We start from the raw sequence: 19,179 nt of genomic DNA on the forward strand, positions 1-19,179 counted from the left end.
GGTGCTCTCTTCCACCTGTTCAAATTTGCTGTTGAAGACATCTGAGTTTTTTTTTGTTGTTTCATTTCAATTATTGAACTCTGCAACTCAAAAATTTGTTTGGTTCCTTTTTATAATGTCCAACTGTATTTTGTTTAGATATTGTTTTCCTAATTTCCTCTAGTTCTTTGTACATGGGTTCCTTTAGCTCACTGAACATATTTTATACAGTTAATTTAATGTCTTTGACTTCTAGTTATGATGTATGAACTTCCTCAGGGATGGTTTCTGGTAAATTCTTTTTTTTCCCTGTGAATGGGCCATGGGCCACACCTTACTCTTTTTTGTGTATTTTGTAATCTTTTTGTTGAGACCTGGATATTCTGAGTATTATGTTGTTAGAACTCTGGAAGTCTAGCTCTCATACTCCTTTTTTTTCTTTTGGAGAGGGCTGGAGCCATCAATTTGTGACTTTTCCTAACTATTTTTGCTCCCAATCAGGGACTGCAGTAGAAAAGAGATAAAAAGGGGACTGCCTTTTAAAGACTCCTCTTCCACTTTTGTCTGAGGGGGTTTAGAACAATGAGCATCCTCAGAGTCAGCCCCCTCCAGCAATCTGAAGTAGCTAGTCAAAAGCATATATCAGTGATCAGACCACACATCCCTGGATTTTGGAGGACTAGGTCCCTAGAGCCCACCCTGGTACCAGCAAGTTGCATCAGGATCCTGGACTGCAGTCTCCACTGCTGCGTGCCATGTGGCTGGGGGAAAAAGGTTGGTAGCTGGTGGCATGGAAGGTGAAATGGACTAATCTTTAATACAAAAACACAATCTACTAGCTTATTCCTTTAGCTCTTCCCTGGATGCTTCACCATGTCCAAATATATCCCAGAGTTCCAAAATTGTTGATGCAGACAGTTTCGGCAGTTAAATAGTAGTTTTGGTGGAGGGACAGATTCCTGGGGCTTCTTATTCCACTGTCTTCCCCAAATCCTCCCATTTTGAAATGATCCAATTCTAATTCTCCCAGCTTCAGTTCCAAATACATGTGATATTCGATTTTACTATTCATCAAGGATCTTTTCATATCTTTGAGCCTTAGAGTACTGAATTCCAACAGTTCACTACCCATTAAATAAAGAGCATTGTCTTGACTTTGCCTAATTGCTACCTCCTTCATGCTTCATGGGATATCAGCTCTCTCCAAATCATACAGGGCTTTCCCTTCCCCATTTTGATATCATTGTCTGTATCACACATTTTGAAATTTCATTATATATTCTCCAATGAAATGCCAAGTTTCTCAAGGACAGAAACTATCTTGCATTTGTTATTTTCATATAATTGCCTTCCCCTAAACTTTCCACTTCCAGCACCTTCCCTAAAACCTCACATACACAGTAGGCATGTAATAAATGCTTGGTGAGTTGACCTGAATTCTAAAATGTGGTTCAGTCTTTCCCTACTCTCCACTCTATATCCTCTTTACGATCTTATTACCTCCCTTTTTAAGGAATTCTAATGCTTGGATTCTATTTGCATAGGGAAACACCTTCAGCATCCTGGTCTTCTTCCTTCACTGACCTATTATAACTCTCCCATGTGCTTTGACCACAGCTCCAAGCAATATTTTAACATCGAAGTAATTAAGTTCCAAAGTATGATTATGCTGCTATGTTTCAAGAACAAGTTTGGATTCAAACTTTTGGCCTTTTTAGCCACAGACATAATTGCTATGCAAAATATTTTAATTCTTAACAAAAATTCATTACACATTTAGCCTAATAAATGCAGAAACTGCACTGTGAATATTCTTAATCATTTCCTCTTTTTCTGAACAAAATGACCATCTTCTATTTGTATGAAAGGTAAAGAAAAAACACATTAAATGGAAGTAAGAGATAATTGGATAACTTAAAAGTAGACTAAATGACACAAATGACATTACCCTGTACTTTAGAGTGATGGCAGATAGATATTTCCACAAAGTAATATCTGAAAGTGGCCATTATATAATAGTTGATGATCCTGAAAAACATTTCACATTTCATAAACTTAGAAGCTTAATTCTTTATCCACTGCTATTAGATTTCACTGTATGTTTGAAAAAAATGAATGATTCTAATCTTAGATTTCACAATTAGTTTTTTAAAGCCTGTATACAGTTAGTACTTAAAAACAAGCTTAATGCAGTAATTATGGTATATGCCCAAGTAATATAATTAATCTTAACAACTTCATCAAAATTAAAGTGTCTTAGAAAAAACAAGACAACATGTATAAGCACAATCAGGATTTTATATGTAAGTGGATTTCAAAAATCCTAAGGCATCAAATATCAAACCTGGAAAAGAAACAACACTAAAACTGTGACCAACTGTGAAAAATCCATCCTATCTGCATGCACACTAGGAATGTTTTTCACGCAGTTGTCTTTTATAGTTAGGTCATGAAACCTTGAAAGCATATTTACCACTTCAAAGTTTTAATGCCAATCTTAAAGCTTGTCCTTACAGTTGGTTTAACTATAGGGTCCTCAATCAGCCACCACGATTTCATTCCTCACATCCCCCAGCACCTGTGCTACCTACCTGGTGAACAGGCATTCACTGAATACTCAGGGCTAATGAACTGTCATGTGACTTGAGTAAAGCACCCTCAAATAATTACATATAACAGTAAAGGAAATCAGTGTTCTCTGTTACTAGGTCAATGTTCCTGCAGAATGGAAATTTTTTCCCTCCAAAATATTTTCCTACACTGGAAAGGGGTAGAGAAAGGATGGGAGAAGACATAGGTGCGTTTCTGAAAATTCATATGCTTCTGTCAGCTAAGTGTGACCCTTATTTATTTATTTTTAACTCATTTAGAAAAGATGTGAAAATAGGTGAATAAAAAGGAGTATTTAATTCTACCTTTAGAAGTGATCCTTATCAGAACACTTTTTTTCCCCCAAGTCTGCAGTAATTTCTCTTATTCCTACTAAATTTCTTTAATTTATAATGTTTAATAAGGAGAAGACTGACTAAATTTTTTCATGATTTCAATAGCACAAGATAATACTCCTCCCCTTCCAAACATTAGGAATCATTCTTAGAAACAATATCAGTCTGGGAATCATATTGTACTTTTTCACAAAAGATTTTTCAAGATGACAATACTAACCTTAAGGTTGGATAGGCAGTTGTTGAGGAAAATGTGCCACCTGTTCAGGAAAAGCTGCTTCTGACTGACACAGAGCAGACATGTCACCAGGGGGTATAAGGCCTGAGGAGAAAGGAGATGAGCTCATGAGATGGTTTGTATTTCAACAAGCCAGGTAACATATTCTCTGGAACGACCCTCTCACCCTCTCTCTTTGTGGGAAGAATCAACCAGAACAGGCGGGACGCTTCCTAACAGTACAAGGGCCACTGGCAGGTCTTTTGCAACTGCGCTTTGACGACAATGGTTATGGAATATTCTAGAGTTATGTATGACGTCTAAGAAGTTTTATGTATAATAATGTGGAAATCAAATTCACTGATTTAACCCCAATTATGAATTTTAAAAACAAGATCACCATCTTAATTCACTCTTTCAGTCCCTCCATAAGCAGAAGAACATACTAATTTTGAAAATGTTCTTGGCTCTTTTTTGACTGAAAACATCTATTAGTATTAGTTTTCTCTGTCTTAGAGGTAGGCGTATATATTTTCACTTGCATGCAACCTTCCTGTAATTAAGGAAGACTCCTAAAAGAAATGTTATTGCATCGGTAAACTCATTGGTAAACTCTACTGAGACAAATTTAACCACAGGAGGAATTTGCTTATGACCAAATAAACATGCACTACAGTGCTTTTCCTGCCAGTTGGACTGGTCTCCCACAGCAACTGCAGAAGTCAGAAAAGCTAATGGGTGGCCATCCCAAAAAATATGCAGGCAGAACCACTTACCATTTTGCTAATTCAGATAACACACATCTTTATCTATGGTCCCAATCAATTAAGGTCAATGAAGAGTTCAACAAAAATGTAATTGGCTCATACACTAACTTGAATTAGCAAGAAACAATGCCACAATGAGATTCAATGTTTTACAATTATTAACTTAGTTTTAAACTGCAACTCTAATTCCAGTCAGTAATCTAAAAAGTAATGCATGCAATTAGTCACAATGGACACGCGATCAGAGAACGAAGATAAATGAGCAAACTGATTACCACTGCCAGCAAAGCAACTCTGAGGACGTGTTCAAGTAATGGTGGCAACCTTCATACTTTGAAGACTAGCATGAACCGTCCTGGAAATTGGCTTCCAAAGTACCTGCCTCCCCAGAATATTGCAATTACAGCTGGTCTATCTTAGGCCAATTAAAAAACCAGATTTGGATTTGCCACAACGGATACAAGGGTGTGGCAATTTAAAAGAGCTTTCAATACAAAGGCCTTCCCAAGAATTGTTTTCCAGCCTTCAGAGACAGAATCATTTTTTTCTCTTTCCCAACTCCCTTTCTGGCCTGGTTCCATTTTTATTCTGATGGCCAGGATAGGAATTATTCAGTGGACACTCATGGAGCTTGAGAAGAAAAAATGCTTTATAGTTAGTCTTCAGACTGGAAACAAATTCTCAGAAATTAAAGCAAAAATGAGCAACAGAATCCTTAGAATGAGAAGGACCATCTGAGGCGATGTGGTCCCAGCCTTTTTTTTTTAGGAGGTATCAAAGCTCGAACCCAGGACCTTGTACATGGGAAGTAGGCGCTCAACCACTGAGCTACACCTGCTCCCCTGGTCTCATCCTTTCATATTAGAGATTCGGTCATGATCAATACTAAGTGCAAGCTCCAAATGTTGAAATGCTACCTATTTTCAGGGGGCTGTAGGCAATACTCTCATCCATGGAACCCTTATGGCTCTCAAAGAGATTTCTGCCTAGAAATTTTAGTTTGCATAGATTTTTTTCTTTTGGATTTGCTCTAGTTACTAACCAAGGAATGCTTCTTTCGAGAAGAAAGTTCCAGCGTGGTGTCATAGAGGCTTTCAACAAAGTTTCTAAGGCAGGGAACATTCACTTCATTTTTAACAGCCTGAAATAGAGATGCACGTTAATATAATATGAAATAAACTGTTGCTTCTCTAATCCAACTTGAAGAAGTTCTTAAAATAAAAATGTAACTCACGGCAGCAACCGGGACAAGAATTTCAACAAAAAGCCCAGCCAAAGCATGTTTGATATCTTTGTCTTTGACCTCGAGGAAATAATGTGCACATTCCTAGGAAGAAGAAAACAAGAGTAAAGGGAGGGAGAGGAGATAGAATCACTCATTCATTCACTCATTCATTGTCAACAACTTTCTGTTGACTCCCTATGTGTGTGGGGCCCTGGGCTCTTAAGCCCACAAACACAGAGAAGGTAAACACGGCAAGAGAGGCAGAAGACATCAGATGTATTAATTTAGGCCCGGTGCCTGACAGCCCTGGGCACAGAGCTGTTTACTTGTTCTCCCTGACATTTTAGGTACATTTATTATTCAGATAGTTTCATAAGCAAGCCTGAACACTTCCCCTCCCTACATCTGAGGAGGAAACCTTTGGAACTCCTCAAGCAAGGCTGTCTTTGCCTGTGGGATACCATCAACAAAAGGGCATTTTCAGTTGCCCAGGAATGCTTTCTCTAGGGAGGTCGGTCTGTTCAGAATTCTGCCAGCCCCTTTCTCCTTTCTGGCCTTATTTTGTAGTAACTTATTGCAGTCTATAGGGGGTATTGTTTTCATGGGAAAGAGTCCAATGCCACATGCATTTGATAACATGCTAATACCCAAATTCACTACTACCATTTATTTCCAGCAAATATTGGGAACATTGACAAAAATGGTTTCTAAAGTCCTCAGTCTATCAATTTCATACTCAAACCCAAAATAGGAATTATCAGCATGGAAAATTATTGAGAACTTTTTCCCAGTACAGCATAGAACTTTCCGGTTCCCAGACGGATTGTGGGAATGTTATTTTGCATGTGCATGAAAATACCCTCAAGTAGTCATCCAAATACATTGGTATGTGAATTATGAATATGCGAGGGATAATAAGACTACTGTTAACTACAGTTATCGTGTGCTTACCATGTGCCAAACTTTACACGGATTATCTCACTGAACTAACAAAACCCTTCTCTTAGGCTAAAGTTATTATCACCACTTTTCAGAAAAGATAGAGGAGGCTGAAGTGTGTTAAATGTGGTTTACTAAAGTCACAGAGCTGGTAAGAGCTGGAACTTGAATTCAAACTCAAGAAGTTTTGTACATAGCTTATATTCTCTTAAAAATTTTAATAGTTTTATAGGAATATACTTCACATACCATACAATTTGTCTATTTAAAATGTACAATTCAATGGCTTTCAATATATTCAGTATATTTTGGTGCACCCACAACAAATTCTAGAACATTTTCATCACCCCAAAAAGAAACACCAGACCTCTTGGAAGTGTCCTTCCACTTTCCCCATCTATGCTAGATCTAGACAACCAATAATCTACTTTCTGTCTCTATAGATGTGACTCTTCCAGATACTTCATAGAAATAGAATCACACAAAGGGTTGTGACTGGTTTCTTTCATTTAGCATAATGTTTACAAGGTTCACCCATGTTGGAGCACATATCAGTACTCCTTTCTTTTTATTTCTGAATAATATTCTATTTTATGGATATACCACATATTGTTTAACCATTTGTAAGTTGACGGACATTTGTGTTCCTGCTTTTTTGGCAACTGTGCATACAGCTGCAGTGACTACTCATGCACAAGTTTTTCTGTGGACATGTTTTTGTTTCCTGGAGTACATGACTAGGAGTGGAATTTTTGGGTCATATAGTAATTCTAGGTTTAGTCCTTTGAGGACTTGCTAGACTGTTTGCTGAAGAAGCTGCACCATTTTGCATTCCCACCAGCAGTGTCTGAGGGTTCTGGTTTCTCCACATCCTCACCAATACTTGTTATGGTCTGTCTTTTTTATTCTAGTATCCTAGTGGGTGTGAAGTGGTACAGCCTATATTCTTAGCTCCTATAACTAAGCTGTCCATTAAGACCCTCACCTAAATCTAATTCACAGTAGCATTAGAAAATTCCTTTCGGATACTATAGGTGTGCAAATCTAACAGAGCTGTACATCTGCTAAATCCCCAGTAGGAAGAATTCTTTTGTTAGTACACAGTGATGAACACTGTGCAATTAACATGTAAACCTATACAGTCTGGTTGATTTTTAGCTAAGAGTCCTTTATACAGTATCAATGAAAGAGGCTTCTTTCTTTATCCAATTAAAGTTCTCACACCTACGCATGTCAATTTGGCCAACCCCATTCTATTGATTCTAAAGAGTAACTAATCAGTTCAATCTCATTCACAGAATATGTAGTTCTTTTATGAAAAAGGGGAAAAAAGTTGACAAGACTTTCCAATGTACATTCTACTTCAAAAATGATAATATGTTAAGTTTTAAAATGAAATTATGTGCCTGCAACTCTGCGTGTTTTCCTTTGGTTACAAAGCACTTTACTTCATGGATTATTGGGGAGAAAGCAGTATTTTTTTCCATACTGACAAGTTAAAGGTTTTTTACATCCCAGGTCAGTCATTTTGAGGCAAAGGATTGTTCAAGTTGACATCCTTTGGCTCTCCTGCACAAGGTATTACCTGCATAAACTGGAGAGAAGCCTCAAAGTCTTCTACTGGGTACATCTTAATTCGAAAGAATTTCATTCCCATTATCAAGCTGATGATGCTTTGAACCACATATGGACTCTGCTCCTTATGCCGCAATTCCTTCAGCTCTGCCATAAATTTCTTCTTCACAGCAGGGAATCTGAGAGAACATAAGTTATTTATCAAATAATGGGTAGGAAAGTCACTATACTAGAGCCTCAAGCATCTAAGAGTGACAGAGAATAAGAGATGTGATCCTTTGAATCAGCTGAAGTGTAATGGCCATCATTGTGTCAGATGCGATGTTTGTCATTCGGTCAAGAGTCCAATTGTCTCTTTCCTCTCTTAGTCCATAAGATGCGCAACATCTCCTTCAGGCCAGGGAGCAGATACAGTTATTTAGATGTACTCCAAAAGGTCAGGCTCTTAAATTGGGCATGATGAAAAGCTCCATTTCCTCAGGGTCTACAATTTCCAACATACTTCCAGACCCCAAGGGCTTGAAAACAAATTGTGAGCATCTGAGAAATAAAATACCAGATCTGCTATTTCTAACAGTGACAGCAAATGATTTTGGATTTGTATTCCAAGTAACACCAAGCAATATACCTATATTCCTTTCCAATGTTTTTCTGTGTGGTGTTTTGTGTTTTGTTGTTGTTGTTATTGTTATTCTGAACACTTTATATTTATGTACATTTTTTATTAGCCTCCTTTCATAGATAAGAAAATTGTGCACAGAGAAGTGAAATAATTTACCTAAGGCACTCAGCAAGGCCATGGCAGAGCCAAAACTGAAACCCAGGCACCTGACTCCAGAGTCTGCTCTCAATCCACTCTGCTCTCTTCACAGCAGCAGCTCCGGGCCTCAGGCAGCAGCCTCATTTTATGATGAAGTTACGAGGCAGAGGGGTCAAGTATCTGTGTAAGGTCCCAAGCTGGGACTGCCTTGGGTTTCAGCCCAGGCTCCAGGTCTTTTAGGCTCCAAGAATAAGGCTCAGCACTTTCTAGTCTACTGCTATGGTCGTTTGTTTTATAATTTAAGGCTAATGATTATTGAGTAATGTATTTTTTAGGGTAAAGGAGAATCTAGTAGTGGGAAATTTCAATATCTAAAAGATGAATAGGCTCCCTGCAACATACATGGGACTTTACAATTTGGTCTGGTGGGTTTCGAAAAAAGAAAAAGTAAAAAAGCTAGTTCCTACCCCCAAGAACTTTAAGTATTTGTACTGTTTGAAAGTAAAATAATACTAGTTACAATGACAATAGCACATCATTCAGATTTTTTTTAAAAAAAAGAATAGATTTTAAAGCTAAAAGTAGCAGCAGTACTACTAAAAAAGTAGCAGATCTTCAAAGTACCTACAGGTAGAGGAATATACACATTAAAATGATCTAAATTACTTTCAAGATGGCTGTTTTGACTTAGTTAAAAACAAAGAAACAAGAAAAACGTTCTGAGGTTCGTTGCATTTTGTTTCCTGGGACCCGCAGCCTGATGTTCCACTTTAGTAAAAAAGGGTCCGTTAGGAGTGAGGCATGACCAGGAAGGGCACTTTATGTTTATTAAAGTTAAGGGAGAACTAAAAGAATCCCAGAAGTTTGCAACAACTCTTGGCACCTCAAAATAGACATTTTAGGACAAATCAAGTAGGTAGCAAACAAGCAGATACTGCTTCACCAAAAAGGCAGTAGAAGAGGCTTATGACTGGCAGGTGGGGTGTGAGGGGCTTCTCGGGTGCTGACAGGGTTGTCACTCTTGACTTGGGGTGGGGGTGGGGTTACAAGGGTTCATTTTCTCTCAGTTTGTTAAATTTTATATTTATGTCTTAGGGACTTTTCTGTATTTGCTACATGTAGTTTGCAGAAAATGGCTTTAAGAAGGCAACAGAGTTCAAAATATAAAGAGCTTCAAGAAAGTCTTTATAAATGAGACATTCCCTATGGGCTGTCAAGAGAGGTGAGGGAATTTCAGGGCATATTCCTCACCGGGGGTGACACTGTGGCTTTCCACAAAATACCCGCTTTCAAGACAGAATCCTCAGCTGGCTCATTATGAGATTCCTAAAATACTATGAAAATGTGACTGAAAATACTAGCTGTATTTAATTTAGAGGTAAAATATCATGGAGATTAGCTGCAAAATTATGTATTAATTATTCAGATTAGGGAATCAGCAAAAATTAAAATACAAATTTTATTCATTAAATTTGTAATATTCTCTTACTTGTCAGGTAACATCTATTGGAGACTTTTAAAACTACACAATTGAACGTTTTGTAATATAAATTCTAAAGCCCAATGTTATCATTTATTTCTTAAAGGAAAAAAATGGTTGATGACGATGATGATAGCAGCAAGTAGACAGGCAGCACTTCCTATATGCCAGGGGTGGTTCAGTGCACTTTACAAATAGTAACTCACTTAATCCTCACAACAAGGCTGTGAACAGGGTACTATTATGACACTCTTTTGACAGAGGAGGAAACTGAGGCAGAGATTTAGTAACTTTTAAGCCACATAGCTGATAAATGGTGGATCTGGGATTTGAATCCAGATGCATCCAGATGTCTGACTGCAGAGTCCCTGCTCTTAATCTCTGAGACATGCGTATTATGTCCAGAGCAGTGGTTCTCAAACTGGGTCTCCAGACTAGCAGCAGCTGCCTCTCCTGGGAAATTTCCAGAAACACACATCCTCCTGCTCTACCCCAGGCCTACGAAATCAGAAATTCTCAGGGGAGGGCCCAGCCTTCTGTGTCACAGCAAGTCTTCCAGGTGATTCTGACACACTGAAGTCTGAGACATACGATGCGTTACATTTTATACACATGATAGCATTTTACATTTTTATCCTCACAATAATCCAATGACACAGGCAGTGAGTGCATTTCCATTTCACGAATGAATAGACATATCTGGAAGATCACAAATGAAGAGGCTCAAACTCTGGTCTTCTGATGCAAATTCCAGGAATTTCTACCATGCCTCAGTTGCTGCACAGTCATAGGCTACGAAATGGAGTCCCTGCTGTGGTGAGGATGGTTTAGAGTGACTTGGGAAGATAAAGCAAGGCGGCATTGACCAGAGCCCTGTGAATAACAATAATATCATTTGCCCTCTCCTGAGGGCCTACTGTATGCTGCCATGTCCCTGGATCTTTGCCTGAACCTCTCTGGTCCTCTCTGACCCTTCAGGGAGGTCAGACGCCCCAGGTTCCACCACTTTCTCCTAATTCAAGCTGCCTTTTATGTGAAAATTATATTTAAAAGGCTACAGGGTATTGGAGACCGAAGGGACTCCTTTCAGTTGGATAATCAAAGAAGAACTCTGGAAAGGACTTGAGTTGGGTTGAAGGGGGAGCAGATATCTTTAGACAGAGATGGATAAAGGGCATGAAGCAGAAATAGCAAGGCAAAGCAATGGAAGCAGCATTTTCAAAAGATTATAAAAATGTAGCAACTCCAAATTGGATTTAAAAAAATATATATATATATTTTAAGTAAAATTATTTCCAAATGCTTAAAAATTATGTGTAGTCTTAATTTTGAGTTGTGAGAGTTTAAAGGGAAAAAGTAATGTTATGGATCAGAATTATATAGTTTTAAAGACTACATGATACTTATGAAAGTCTATTTTCCATTTCTAATATATGACTAAAACAAGGAGTGGTAAGGGGAAGTAGGTTATTTGTTAACTATTTCAATATTCTCACGAGTTAGAGGCTAAAAGTCTATTTAATTTTATTTTAAAATAAATATGGCTAACTTTTACTTTAAAAAGTTCCATATGACATAAACAGGTTATTTTAGCTTAAAAGTAATTCAACAATCTATTTTCAGTTCAACTCTATTTTCCCTTAAAATAATTTTAGAGAATTTTTTTCAGTGACCATGCCAATAAACTTTAGTGATACAGTAACTAAATGACTATTTAGTTTTCAATATTCTATAAAATTAACATATAAATATCTGCTTTAAAATGTATAGTGTATATTATATAAGTGAAAGTATAAGAATATACATTAAAATTAAAACACCCAGACAAAATTTTAATATATATGAATCTTAGAAGCAATTATCACTATGAGAAGTGGACATGGCCCAATGGATAGGGCATCTGCCTACCACATGCAAGGTCCATGGTTCAAACACGGGCCTCCTTGATCCGTGTGGAGCTGGCCCACTCGTAGGGCTTATGCGCGCAAAGAGTGCCGTGCCACACAGGGGTGTTCCCTGTGTAGGGGAGCCCCACGTGCAAGGAGTGTGCCCCATAAGGAAAGCCGCCCAGCACAAAAGAAAGTGCAGCCTGCCCAAGAATGGCACCACACACATGGAGAGCTGACACAACAAGATGACGCAACAAAAAGAAACACAGATTCCCGGTGCTGCTGATAAGGATAGAAGTGGTCACAGAAGAACACATAGTGAATGGACACAGAGAGCAGACAACTGGGGGAGGGGGCGCCAGGGAAGGGAAGAGAAATAAATAAAAAAATAAAATCTAAAATTAGAAGTGACATTAATTCTTTAACTTTATTTTTTTTTTAAAATAACCCTTATGTGCCAGATAAACATTTTTATTTAATTTTTTCTTCCTGAGAACAAAGGAAGCTGTACTTAATGAAGGTAATGACAAAGGAATGATCTTGGAGTGCTCAGGAGAAGGAAGCAATGTGTTGGTTCGTGGTATAACACTGCTTTAAGATTGTACCATCTATCAATGAAGCTTAACTACACATTGACTGGTTGACAATGCATCGTAGGCTCTTTGAGTGTGCGATCACTTCAAGAGAAGACCAACCAAAGCTTCTTTAGGGATTGGAAATTATTAGCACATTGTCCAAACTGAGACATTTTTAAATTCACCCTACTAGTGCAGAACGGGGACCAAAGTTGACATTGGGAAAATTTTAAAAGTTACTACTGGCAAGAAAACACTGACTTGGTAGACCAAAAATCTGATCAAATGTGGAAATTCCTACACCTTAGAATGCTGCTTAGTTATGACATTGTTTCTCAATTCATCATAACCAACTCTGAATCAATGTGGCCAAGGAAGGTCTTCTATGGTAACCAATATCATTATACATAATCCATCGAAACTAAGAAAAACACAAAAAGCCATTTCTGGTTTATTAAACTTTCTAAAATGATAGCATAAAAGAATTATGGTAGGACTAACTGCCAAGAAGTATGTTGAGATTTTTCAGGGTTTAGCAAATGGGCAAATATACATAGTAAAACCTCATTTTTCTCTTCTTTTGTGGGAATAAGGTAGAAACCCATGAATTAATTTGTCAGATAACTGCAGATTATCTCTTCAAAATGTTAACACTTTTGTTATTCAATTGAAATGGAAATCTCTCCAGAATGCATTATACCTTTTTTCTTCAATGACTAATGAACTGCAATTATTATAATATGGAGTAATGAAAGTACAATGTAGTCTCATGCAAAATGGTCCAGATAACTCTACTGATAAGTTTCTATGCATGCTTTGGCCAGTTTTTCTTTCTTCTTTGTTATTGTTGGCCCTTGAGCTGATATTTTTCATTGGCATCAGTGTATTCCCCAGTTACAGTAATTCCCTCTCCTATTAAAAAATAATAGTAGCAGAGCTCCCTAGATAAACTGGATTAGATGAAATAAATCATGGCGAGGAGTTTTTTTTGGCTCTACTTCCTGTATTCTTGTCTATGTATTACTAGGTAAGTTGCTGAGTATTTTTTTTTTTTTTTTTAGTGTTTTATAAATTATATATTTCCTCACTGCTAAATTAGGAAATTCCATCTCCTGAAGATAAAAATCTGTCTCTGAGAGTTGCATTTCACCAGGCTCTGGGCATCACTGTTGCTTTAAGCCTGCCTCCTGGCTTGAACTCCTGTTCGTTCTCTGGCTCTTTCTGCCTGGCTCTAGGCACCTGCTTCTTTTGCTTCCAGGTTGGATAAGATGAAGAAGGATGAGTCAGGTGTGACATCATTTTTGGAAGAAATACATTATTGCTAAAAGTCTAATGCTGCTTTGTTCTAGCCTGCCAAGTAGCTTATGAGGCCAGATAAATTAAATACATTTAGCCATGAGAATCCTGCCTCTTCCCCCCCCCCCCCCACCCCCCGGCCACTTGTTTCCATGACAGAGTCTGGGACATTTTTAGCCCAGCTGAATTGTTAAGTCTGTAGTAAAGGAACATGCCAGAATGGAATTTTCCTACTCATGGATGATATGTTGTCACTACCGACTCATGGAATACAGAAAACAAAACTTTAAAACTGATAAGCTTTGCAACATTTGGGCAGAGAGACAAGTAATTTGGTTAGACCGCAGATTTCTTTGATGAGGTTGTTTGAAACCCATAGTCTCTGAGTGGAATCTGGTCTAATTGACAAGTGAAAAAGAAAACAGTGGAAACAAACTAGAAAAAGATGTGGTTCCTGCCTGGAGGAGCTTCCAGTCTAATTTCAGAGACAGGGCACACTTAGGAAAAAGCAGCTCGGCTCCCTGTAATCTGACAGTTTGGGGGTGGTGAGCTAGAAGAGGCAGGGCTGTTCTTAGGTAATGGTTCTGAAGTTCACGTACTTAGCTTGTGCCAGCACTCCGATGACTTCTGCATACAGGTCTGCCACGATATGCATATTGCCAGTGTTAGGACCAAGGTACCTAAGTGAAGTTAATTAGACAATTAGGGACACCTGGTCATCTGCCAAGAGCAAACAGTCCATTTAGTTTTAAGCACCCAGTCTCCTCCAAATTCTCAGGTGAAAAATAACCTTACCCTTCTTTGTATTTAAAGTGCTTGAAAGCCAAATTAATAACGTCATGTACTAAACTGTCTATTACAGGATGAAGTGGAATCTGAAAAAAATGAAAATGAAAGATGTAAGAAAATATTAGAGATCAAATTAGTAACAGAACTTACAATAACTCTATTTGGCCTTTAACAATCAGTAAATGTAATTCATATTACCGAATATCTGGAATTCATGAATATGATAAATTGAAAGCTAAAAATTCAGTTTTTAGATTATACATCTTATCTAAAAGTAACATTAGATTAATTACCTACCTGTTTCAAAACTTCTATTAATACTAAAGAGAAAATAAAATCAATGGCGAGGTCCCGTCTTTCCATTAAATAATCTCGCTGCTGTTCATCACTGTAAAATTTAAAATATTCAAATTAAAAAGCACCAAAGATACTCTCAGAGTGATAGAATTCATCAAAATCTAGGACTCATCCCCAGTGGATTGCAAACCAATTTTATTATTACCACAAGATTGCACTGCTAGGCACATGTAAAAGCTATTCCTAGTACCCGTATGGTATAGAGGACAAACACTGGATTTGAAGTCAGAATATTTGACTTCAAATTTTACATTTTTAGCTACGTCAACTTGCATAGCTATTTGTAAATCTCTATTCTAATCTATGAACTTTTCTAAAGGGGCTTTCCTTTCAACCCAGGAATTTTATCACTTCTATAAAATGTGATGCAAACACGAGACAGGGCTCCTTAGCAGAGGCGTATATTAACACCAGAAGAGGTGATGCTTGGGAAAGTCTTCATGAAGAGCTAACGACTATAAGGAGTTGTCCTGGGTGGTGCTGCAGGGACAGTTACCAGACATTGTATGTCCTCCCATGGCCCACTGGGTGGTCTGTGGGAGAGTGTGGGCTCTGGTGTGGACCATTGACCATGAGGTGCAGCAGTGCTCAGAGATGTATTCACCAAATGCAATGAATGTCTCACGATGATGGAGGAGGCTGTTGTTATGGGTGGAGGAGTGGGGTGAGGGGGGTGGGGAGTATATGGGGACCTCATATTTTTTGAATGTAACACTAAAAATAAATAAATAAAGACCAAAAGACTATAAGGAAACAATGTTATTTCCAAATGGAGCAGGATTAGAGATGGGGAAGAAAGGATCAGAATTGTTCTTTTTTTAACCTGTCCCTTTCCTCTTATCCTAAGGCCACTTGAGATTTAGTGAAAGGAAAGTGGAAGAGAAGGGATGGTAGAGGGGAGAAAGAAAGCAGGTGGAAGAAGAGGTAGGAGAGGAAAAGTAGAGTTACTTTGCATTTATTCAAACAGCCCAAAATGGAAATTTAAGAAAACAATTCCACTTAAAATAGCATCTAAAAGAAGAAAGTATTGCATCTAAAAGAAGAAAGTATCTAGGAATAAATTTATACAAGGAATCTTGTATTGAAACTTGTATATTGAAAACTATAAAATACTGCTGAAAGACTTGTACATTGAAAACTATAAAATACTGCTGAAAGAACTCAGAGAAACCCTAAATAAATGGCAAGCCTTTCTGTGTTCACGCATTGGAAGACAATATTGTTAAGAAGTCAATTCTATCCAAAGTGATGATCTATAGATTCAATGCAATTCCTATCAAAATTCCTGTAGACTTTTTGCAGAAATGGAAAAGCCTATCCTCAAATTCACATGAAATACCAAGGGGCCCTGAATAGACAAAACAATCTTGAAAAAGAACAAAGTTGGAGGTCTTACTCTTTTTTATTTCAAAGCTACAGTAATCAAAACAGTGTGATACTGGCATATGGACAGAAATATATGAAGTAGAATTCAAAGTCCAGAAATAAACCCAAACATTTATAGCCAGTTAATTTTCAACAACGTGCCACATACAGACAATGGGGAAGGAATAGTCTCTTCAATAAATGGTGCTGGGAAACCTGGGTTTCCACATGGAAAAGAATGAAGTTAGACCTGTACTTCATACCATATACAAAAATTAACTAAAAATGATCAAGGACCTAAATATAAGAGCTAAACCCACAAAACATAGGGATAAATCTTCATGATCTTAGATTAGGCATTGGATTTTTAGATTTGACATCAAAAGCACAGGTGACAAAAGAAAAAAATTGATAAAATGGACATCATCTAAATAAAAAAAAGTTTGCATATTAAAGGACATTATCAAGAGAGTAATACAGCCTACAGAATGGAAGAAAATATTTGGAAATCATATCTGATAAAGGTTTAATATCCAGAATATATAAAAGACTCCTATAACTCAAGAACAAAAAGATAAACAAGGCAATTGAAAAATGGGTAAAAGACTAGAATAGACATTTCTTTGAAGAAAATATTTGAAGTGTCACACATGAAAAGATGGTAAACATGATTAGTCATTAGGGACATGCAAATTAAACCTACAATTAGATACCAGAATGGCTATTGGAATAAAAACAACGATAACAACAAAACAAGACATAAGTTATAGAGAGGATGTGGAGAAGTTGGGTCCTTTGTACATTATTAGTGGGACTGTAAAATGGTGCCACTGCTATGGAAAACAGTTTGGTAGTTTCTCAACAAGTTAAACAATGAGTATTGAGTTACCACATGATCTTGCACTTCTAGTTCTTAGTATATACTCAAAAAGATTTGAAAGAGATGCTTGTACACCAATGTTCATAGCAGAGTTATTCACAATAGCCAAAGGGTGGAAACAACCCAAGTGTCCATCCACTGATGAATGGATAAACAACATGGTATATCCACACAATGGAATAGTCTTCAGGCATAAAAAGGAATGTCGTTCTGAGCATGCCACAACAGGGAAGGACCTTGAAGAGATCACGATGAGTGGAATAAGCCAGACACAAAGGGACAGATATTGTTTTATTCCACTTAAATGAAATATCTAGAACAAGAAATTTTATAGAGACAGAAAATCGAGTAGAGGTTACTAGGGTCAGGGAGACAGGGATGGGGAGTTATTGCTTAATGGGTGTAGAGTTTCTGTTTAGGGTGACGAATAGTTTGGTAATGGTTGGTGGCAATGGTGGCACACAGCATTGTGCATGTAATTAATACCACTTGATATATATGTGTGTGTGTATGTGTGTGTGTGTTACCACAGTATTTTCTTAAAAGGGGAACAGAATTAGCACTGTCCAGACAGATGTGTTCATACCCTCTTACCCCTGCTCCCCCCATTTTTCATTTTCTGCTTAACTACCACACCAACTTAAGGCTAATTTGAGTTAACCAGAAAAAGACAATAAAGTGATTGCTGAGTTTATTTGTGCATAAGAGTGGTAAGGGCATTCACTTGCTTTGATGTGGAACAGTCCTGGATAAAATTGTTGTTTTTTCTTACCAGCAATTTCTGCATTGAAAAAAATGGGTGCAATAATTGTATTTATATATAGGTTTGCTTGAGTATTAAAAAAGATAAAGCATGTAAAGTATCACATTCTTTCCTCTTCAAAGTGGAGTGAGAAGAAAGGAGCTGATATTTAAGATACAAAGAAGAACTTCTAGAGGAGCTCTGTTACCTTGACCAAGTCATATTAAGGCTGATGATTGACAGAATGAGTTATCAAGGAGAAATTTACTGAGAAGGAAGGAACTCATTCCTTCAGGAACATTCAGGACAGTCCTGACAGGAGGAACAACAGTGGATGAAAATACCTATCTAAGTCCTTCGAAACCCTCTAGAACCAGAAAATGCTCTTGCCCACCAGAGGGAGAGGAAAATGGAGTGGGGCTGCATTTAAAAGGAGAGCATTCAAAGTATGACCTAGAGATTATACCATGGAATAGGGAGACAGGAAATAAAAGGAAAGAGAACTCTGAAAGATGGCTAGCAGTGGTAAAGAGAACATTGCATAAGATCGCTGACGGGGTCCTCAGAATGTCCCCAGGAAAGTAGAAGTTTTTTGTAGAAAAGAAAAATGTTTTGAAAAACACAGATTCTATTCTATTTAATAAGCCAATTTATGTTTTAAAATAAAATGCAAAATGTATACTTTTCCAATAATGAATTCAACTTTATTACTGGTTCCAGGTCTAACTGCCAGGAGCCAGAGGTATTTGACAAATGTTGATAGCATACTAATCTTAGAAATCATAACCCAAACACACATCTGTCATATTTGGCTATTTTCAGCTGTTTATGCTCCTCCCTAAAGTTCCTATTTCCTTTTTTTAGGAACGGAAACCCACATTATTAGCTACATCAAGCTCTAGAGACCTTCATTCTTTTGGCTTTCCCTAAACATTCTCTCTCTCATTTTAAATGTTCAAATGAGTCTAATTTGAACTGATTTTGTATTTGATCTCAGCAGTTACTCTGATCTCCTGAAAATCATCAGTACCATGAGTAAAAAATCTATCACTATCAATCCATAAAGAAATAAGTTCATGAAAATTCTAGCTTCTGAAACCAAATTCTGATAGAAGGGAAGAGCAAAACTAAAACTCACTTCATTCAACTTATTAAGACCACCCCAGTTCCCCATTACCAGTTAAAATTATGGGAAAAAGTGGCAATATTATCTCATTAATTTACTAATTGGAACCAATTAGCCTGAACCATTTTCAGTCACAAAATTGAAATTCTACCTTGTAAAGTGGTAAACTTATGAAGTATTCATAGGGAGAGACTGCTAATGGGTGTGGGATTTCTTTTCAGATGATAGAAATGTACTGGAATTAGATAGTGGTGATGGTTGCACAAATTTGTT

At 37.4% G+C, this 19,179-nt stretch overlaps 1 protein-coding gene across 6 annotated transcripts in view; it reads right to left on the reverse strand.

Annotated features, from left to right (window-relative positions):
* The window catches only part of FRY (FRY microtubule binding protein), a 443,412-nt gene that overhangs the window by 159,894 nt on the left and 264,339 nt on the right, over positions 1-19,179 (reverse strand). For all 6 annotated transcript variants that reach the window (XM_071208166.1, XM_058276985.2, XM_012519809.4 and 3 more), the window contains 7 exons: positions 14,734-14,824; positions 14,443-14,522; positions 14,247-14,327; positions 7,658-7,826; positions 5,143-5,235; positions 4,951-5,049; positions 3,145-3,246 (listed from right to left, as the gene is read on the reverse strand). In XM_071208166.1, coding sequence (XP_071064267.1) covers positions 3,145-3,246; positions 4,951-5,049; positions 5,143-5,235; positions 7,658-7,826; positions 14,247-14,327; positions 14,443-14,522; positions 14,734-14,824 — 715 coding nt within the window. The remainder of the gene's footprint in view (positions 1-3,144; positions 3,247-4,950; positions 5,050-5,142; positions 5,236-7,657; positions 7,827-14,246; positions 14,328-14,442; positions 14,523-14,733; positions 14,825-19,179) is intronic.

The sequence above is a fragment of the Dasypus novemcinctus genome, chromosome 15 (assembly GCF_030445035.2).
Source record: "Dasypus novemcinctus isolate mDasNov1 chromosome 15, mDasNov1.1.hap2, whole genome shotgun sequence".
NCBI lineage: Eukaryota > Metazoa > Chordata > Mammalia > Cingulata > Dasypodidae > Dasypus > Dasypus novemcinctus.